General features: G+C 31.5%; 1 protein-coding gene across 1 annotated transcript; it reads left to right on the top strand.

The window, feature by feature from the left end:
- LOC109336070 (RING-H2 finger protein ATL11-like) lies at positions 2,133-3,724 on the top strand. Its single transcript, XM_019572432.1, has one exon. The coding sequence runs from the start codon at positions 2,391-2,393 to the stop codon at positions 3,549-3,551; it is 1,161 nt and encodes a 386-aa protein (XP_019427977.1). The 5' UTR covers positions 2,133-2,390; the 3' UTR covers positions 3,552-3,724.

Raw genomic sequence — 7,008 nt, 5'->3', positions numbered from 1 at the left:
CATTTTTTTTATTTTTAAGTGAGCCGTCCGGTTTACTTCCCGGTTTAATCCGGTTTAACCGGGTTTAACATGGTCGGACCGGATTTTTTCCGGTTCAAGGCGGTCCAACTCTCATTCGGTTAAGACGGCAAACCAGAGCCGTTTTTAAGTCCGGTCAGCGGTCAGACCGGTCGGACCGTGTGGTTCTAACAACACTGCTTTTATCCATTGATTTTTTTATTAGGTTCTTTTTGAGATACATTTATAAAAATAAACATGAAAAAGTAGCTACTAAATTGAGAAAATTTAATTTGTCATAAGAAAATAAATTTAAATTCAGTTGTTATACCTCCAGTGTTACTTGATTGCGATAGTTATATTAATTTATTTTATTTTTTAACTTTACAGCTCCACTTTGTTTTATTAATTTGTAGGTGCATGTGAATGATTGAGAAAAGTCTTATGCCCTAATTTCACACTTAGCACATGAAAAAATTGGTATAGGGAAATGACATGCAAGGCATGAACATGGAACTCATAAAGGCTTGTGATGGTGACTAGAAATAAAAAGGACAACAAAAACAAAATAAAATAAAATAAAAAGAATTGAAAAATAAAACGGCAGGAACACCACAAGTAACACAATATCATGATTTTTAGAGTAAATTATACTATCACTCATGAATTTTAGTGAAATCACATAAATCACCTCTTACTTTTTTTCACATATGTAAATCTCCTAACTTTTATACTTTTATTACACTAACTACCCCTCCATGAAAAATAAATGTATCTTTATGTGATAAATGCAATTAAGTTAAACAAAATATGATATATTATGAAGACAAATCCAAATAATATACAAACTAATGTATCTTTATTATTTTTTGTTATAAAATGCATCAACAATTCCAAAGAGATATTGTTTAAATTGCTCTTATACTATATCGTAAAAAACAAAAAATAATAAAGAGATATTGACTCATATATTATTTGGATTTGTCTCCATAATATATCATGTTTTGTTTAACTAAATTGCGTTTATCACATTTCTGTTTAAAAGATTACTCTTATTTAACATACAATGGTGATTAGTGTACTGAAAATATAAAAATTAGGAGAAGTTGTGTATGTATAAAAAAGTAAAGGGTAATTTGTGTAATTTCAATAAAACTCAGAGGTATCACTATAAAAAAATTATCATAAGGAAGTATTAACTAATAAGTAACAATACTTTAACAAATAGAAAATGTGAAAAGTGGATGTGTTAGATTATTAATTGCAAAGTTAATTAAAATTAGAAATGAAATATTTTTTATTTTTGTGTATATGTAATTGAAAATTATATTATGACATCTCTTTCATTTAAAAATATTTTATTTTCATTAAGTTAAATAAAAAAGAAAAATATAAACAAAATGATATTTACTTAAAGTTACAATCTATTCCTTTTTCATCTTAAAAAGGAAACAAGTTGCCTTGTGCTGTTGGCAAAGTTACAATCTCTTAAATTTTTACTAATAATATAAAAGTTTTTTCAAATTTTTTATAATATCTTATATCATCTATTATTTATATTAATATTTATTGACTCTAATAAAAACAATATAGATAAATAACAAATGGTTTTAGAACAGTGTGAAAATTCTATACCATAAGTATCAAACATTTTTATCCCAAATTCAATCATTCTTTTTTTAGTAAATATTTCAATGACAAACTATTGAAAAGTTAAATACAATTGTTAAATACATTAGTGATTTATATATTAAGTGAAAACTAAGAGAATGTTTTGGATATCTATACATATTTTTAAATGTGAATATTTTTTTTCGTAGTGTATCTCCAATTTATATGCAATGAACTATTTATTTCGAAGTTCGTGGTTGCTCATTCAAATAAATGTCACTTAAATAAATTAAATCATTATTATATTGAAATTTAGTGAAGTCTTATACCACTAAAACGACATCTTGTTAGTTATATAAGAAAATATGAGTAAGAATATGATTCACTATTTTATATATAGATTATTATTAATCTAAATAAATATATGATATTTACTTATTTAGATCTAAAGAGGAGAAAAAATCATATAAAGTTATAAACCTATTCAAACAAGTGAATAAGAATTTAAGAACTCCATCTGTCACCGTTTTTCTCTCTCTTAATTCACAAGTTGTCCCCACGGCCACCCCATTAAAAAAAAGCGCCGAAGTGTGGTGCCTTATGTAATTGTTTGTGCATATCTTTTGCTCATACCTTGCTTCACTTAACAACCAAATCATCATTAATATTATGAAAAAAGAACATGAGAGCAATCAGTGGCCACCTACTCTTAATCATCAACGATAGAACCACCAAAATTCTTTGCTTGTTTACACAGCAAACAAACCCACCTGAACTCTGATATGATCCAATTCAAATCTTCAGCTATGTCCACTCACACAGACTCTTCTCCCATTCCTTCCATTACCACACTACCACTCAACCTCCACTTCAATCTTCATCATGTTCTTCCTCTACTATTACTACTTTTTATTCTTATACAGTTTCCACCGCCGGCAACCGCACAGTTACCAAACACACTGACACCTCCTCCACCTGACAATACTATTTCCAATGTCCAGTTCAATAAATCTATGGTCATGGCCCTCGTGATCCTGGTCGTTGTGTTCGTACTATTGGGTTTCGTTTCTGTCTACACTCGCCAGTGCACAGAGCGAAGAATGAGAGGAAGACACGACCTTTCGATCCCAATTATCGGAAGTAACCACCGGCCACGTGGCCTAGACCGGGAGATAATTGAAACCTTCCCAACCTTCATATACTCCACCGTGAAGAGCCTCAAGATAGGAATGGCCACGCTAGAATGCGCCGTGTGCTTAAACGAGTTTCAAGACGATGAAAAACTGCGTTTGATCCCAGTTTGTAACCACGTGTTTCACGCTGAATGCATCGATGCTTGGTTAGTTAATCACTCCACATGCCCTGTTTGTCGCGCCAACCTTGTTTCCACACCAAGCGAAGTTGTTCCCTTTATGACGATTCAACTTCCGGATCAAACCGACCCGGAACCGGACCCGGTCCACGTTGATGAATTCAGTGGAAGACAAGGTACAGTGATGAAGGAGTCTCCGAAGTTGAGTAATAACAATTCGGTTAATCAGAACCGTCCACGTAGATCAAGGTCAACTGGGTTTAGATTCACGAATTTGCTTCCACGCTCTCACTCGCTGGTTCAACGCGGTGAGAATTTGGAGAGGTTCACGTTGAGGTTGCCGGAGGAGGTGAGGAATCAATTGGTGACGTCAACGCTTAGCCGCACGAAGAGTTTAGGCGTAGCTTTCACACCCGAGAGTAGTGAGAGGAGGGGTTATAGGACACGAAGTGTTGGCAGTGGCTGTGGGAGGAACAATCTCGAGCGGTTGGACCAGTCGGATCGGAGAATGTTTCGTTGGATGAGTAGAGCGGGTTCCAACATATCAAAGAAGGTTACTGAGTTTAATAAAGATGACGTGGGAGAACGATCATCGGACCGGCTATTTTCTGGAAAGGAAAATGATATGTGAACTTGGCTTTTAAGTTAGGTGGATAGAGGTGGTGAGATAATTGCTTTTATACATTTTATTCTTATTTTGTACAATTTATTAGATTATGTTTTAGTTAATCAGTGAATGAGTGGATAGTATAAAAATATGGCGAGATAATTGTTTTGCTTTCATTTCACACAGGGTATTGTTATTTTTACGATAAAAGGTTTCATACAGTTGTGTATTTTTCCTTTTTAATTCTTTTTTAAAATCCCTTTTTAATTCTTTTTAAGATATCCATTTGCAGTTTTAGAAGAATTTTGGTTGCCAAGTGTTGCAGAGAGGGAGATGGAGATCACAAGTCCAAACATATCACATGTCTCAAATAATATTTCATTTCATGTCTTAAAACAATAAGATTGCTTCATCTTATTACCTTTTGCTTTTAAATTTTTATTTTATCCACGTGTTAATATATGATTGACTTGTGACATAAAATGGGATACAATTGAAGACAAGTGATCTCCATACGTAATGATGTATTTACTTTGTGTGTCAATGACATGAAGGTTTTCTAGTGTTTTAGTGTCATGGCTTGTATAATTTCCATGAGTTAATTAGGTCTAACGGAAATGAGTATGTTTTACCTATACTAGATGCAGAAAGAGTCTTCATAAGACGAGACAAGGCATATACATCATCTAACTCTTCATCAAAACCATTACTAGAGTCCTCCCAAATCATGTGTCTGCTGCACCCTATTTATATGAGAGTTCATTATCTAACAACTCGAGTGTAGGGAGTATCATGGTGCTATCTTGTTCTTCAAGTTTAAGCAAAATCCCAAATTAGATGACCCGAAGTCACCCTAAGACAATCTTTAAGCTCATATCCCACATGTTCGGCTTTTAATTGAGCCTCATGATAAGGGCATTGGAGTTGCCCCTTAGATAGTACTACCCTTTGAGTTGGGTTCTCAACTCAATAATAACAACATCTGAAGTCTAAAGGACTTGTTATGATGGATTCACTTGGAAAATGGAGATTTCTAAAAGTGAGTATAACATTCATTGAAACTTGTGGCTACTACAAGAGATTCACAAGTTGATGGAACATAATTGATCGACCTCCCTCTTGTGAACATGGTAAAATAAAGTCAATTTTGAAGAGAGAGATAAATTGGGAAGGTTTTGGTCGATGTATTAATGGGATATTTCAAAATCAATAAGCAATAAAGGAAATAATCCAATAACTATTTGAATAGTGCCTAGTAAAATGAGGGAGGAGATGTGAGAATTACTTCCAACATGTCTCATTTATAAAAATATATTATATGAGGCGAAAGACTTACATTTGATCGATGACGAAGTGATATATTTTAGTCAATAACAACATAAAATAAGTTATTATTTCATTCTGATATAATATTAATGTATCATTTCAAAACTAATTAAAAGAATGAGGTGAGCCAGCTGTACTTACTTCCTAATAGGATGAACCTTCGGTATATGTACATAATACAAAAAGAAATTTAAAATTTGTTTATTACTTAGAATTTTATATTCTCCTTTTTGTGTCAAAATTTATTAATTAAATTATTTTAATTAGTTTTATTTAATAAATTTGATAGCCTAATGTATGGGATTTCTATTTAATAGGTTTTGAGGATGATAAGTACATACTATCATATCCTTGTAACTGAAGAATTTATTCATAGAATTTTTTACTTGTAAATTATAAGACAAACAACTTTATTATTACATTAAGACACATCCAAATACTTAATGTCATAGAAATAACCTATTCCCTTATAAAGATGGGGCTACATATATATATACTATTCTCAAATTTCACTATAGTATAATACAGTAAACCGCCCTTTTGAAGATGTCATGCATTTAGACAAAGCGAATCACCAATTTTAATTACAATCAATTCATCAATAATTATTAAAGTTTCTCCATTGTATTTTTTATAGGAAAAAATAGGATTCATGAGATAATAAAGTCTTAGATTACAAAAAATCTATTTACCCTACTTAAATAGTCTTATAATTATTATGTTATAAGAAAAATATGTAGTCAACTAGTCTTAAAACAATAACATTATTAATACAAATAGTTTGAAGTCTATTATTTACGAACGGACCATATTTGAGATCTAAAGCCATTGTTTTAGCGATCTTATGATTGGCCCACTCTTGCACAAATGGTGTGTTTTTACTAGACAATAGTTAATCTCACTTTAAATTCTTGTAGGGGTTAATACTTTATCCTAACATGACAATAATGAATTTAAAAGAGTAAATTGTAGTGGAAAATTATGGATTGGAGAACTAATTATCTTATTTTTCTAATGTACACTTGCCTCAGAGATTAACATGTATAAATACGTGTTGATTGTTTTCATAGATTTAAGTCACTAAGTATGATATGATGAATGATATCATTACAATTAATTAACGAATTTGCAAATCGCCTTAGTTTAACTCCATACCCTTCACATAAGTTAACACAAAGGTAAACAAAAATCATCATTTTGGATTAAAGGTAAATATAAAGGTGCAATTATATTTTGGTTTTAGTAGATCTCTAATTCAATTTTATACTTGGAGTGCTATTATTATTGTTGTTTTGTTAGATTGGATTTTAGTGGATCTCTTTTGAACCATGTAATATTTTTATCATCTCATTTTCGAGAATTGTATATTTATTTTTTCCTATTTGTAATTTTTGTTCTTTTTAATAAAATTTTCACTTAACAAAAAAAATAACTATTTTAACAATAGTCTCAAACACGTGTAGACAAAGATGTGAGCACTCAAGCTTTTCTGCATGAGTATGCTTATCAATAAATAAATTGTTTTCAAATAATGTTGTACTCTATTTCTTACAGCCCTAAATAAATCTATAGCATCTACCTTTGTCATTAAAAATATTGTCCCATGCCTTAAAAAAAATTGTGTCATGTTGATGTTAATTTTTTTGCAAAAGTACCTGATCATGTTTGTCTTTCCCTTTTCATGCATCTTGGCTTTCTATTGTTGGAATTTCTGACAATTTATGGGTCACAAATATAATTCTATAATTGTGTTATGGCCATTATGTAATTAGCCAAAATATAAAATGATCTTAAGTAATTAATTTGGTGGCTAAGGGCATATGTGTCATGAAATAATAATAAGTGTAGATACCTTCAGGCAATTTCTGATTTGATGAAGGGACTGAATCAGAATTATTGCAACTAAAGTAGTAACCACTACGGGGTTACTTTTATGGGTTATGGTCCCCATTTGTAGAGCAACAGGTTTTCAAGTGTATAGGTGGAGGAGAATAAGGTAGGATAAGAATAGTGTTATCCAGGATAGGATAACACTATCCACTCATCCATAAGGGCTTATAAGGCATAAGGATAAGCCTCCTCCAACTAACCTCAACATAACACTTTTCAGAAACTAAGGTATTCTCTCATTCCCCTCTAGAGAGAACTAAAGGAA

Source organism: Lupinus angustifolius, chromosome LG02 (assembly GCF_001865875.1).
Source record: "Lupinus angustifolius cultivar Tanjil chromosome LG02, LupAngTanjil_v1.0, whole genome shotgun sequence".
Classification (NCBI taxonomy): domain Eukaryota; kingdom Viridiplantae; phylum Streptophyta; class Magnoliopsida; order Fabales; family Fabaceae; genus Lupinus; species Lupinus angustifolius.
This window is presented reverse-complemented; position numbering and strand designations above follow the sequence as displayed.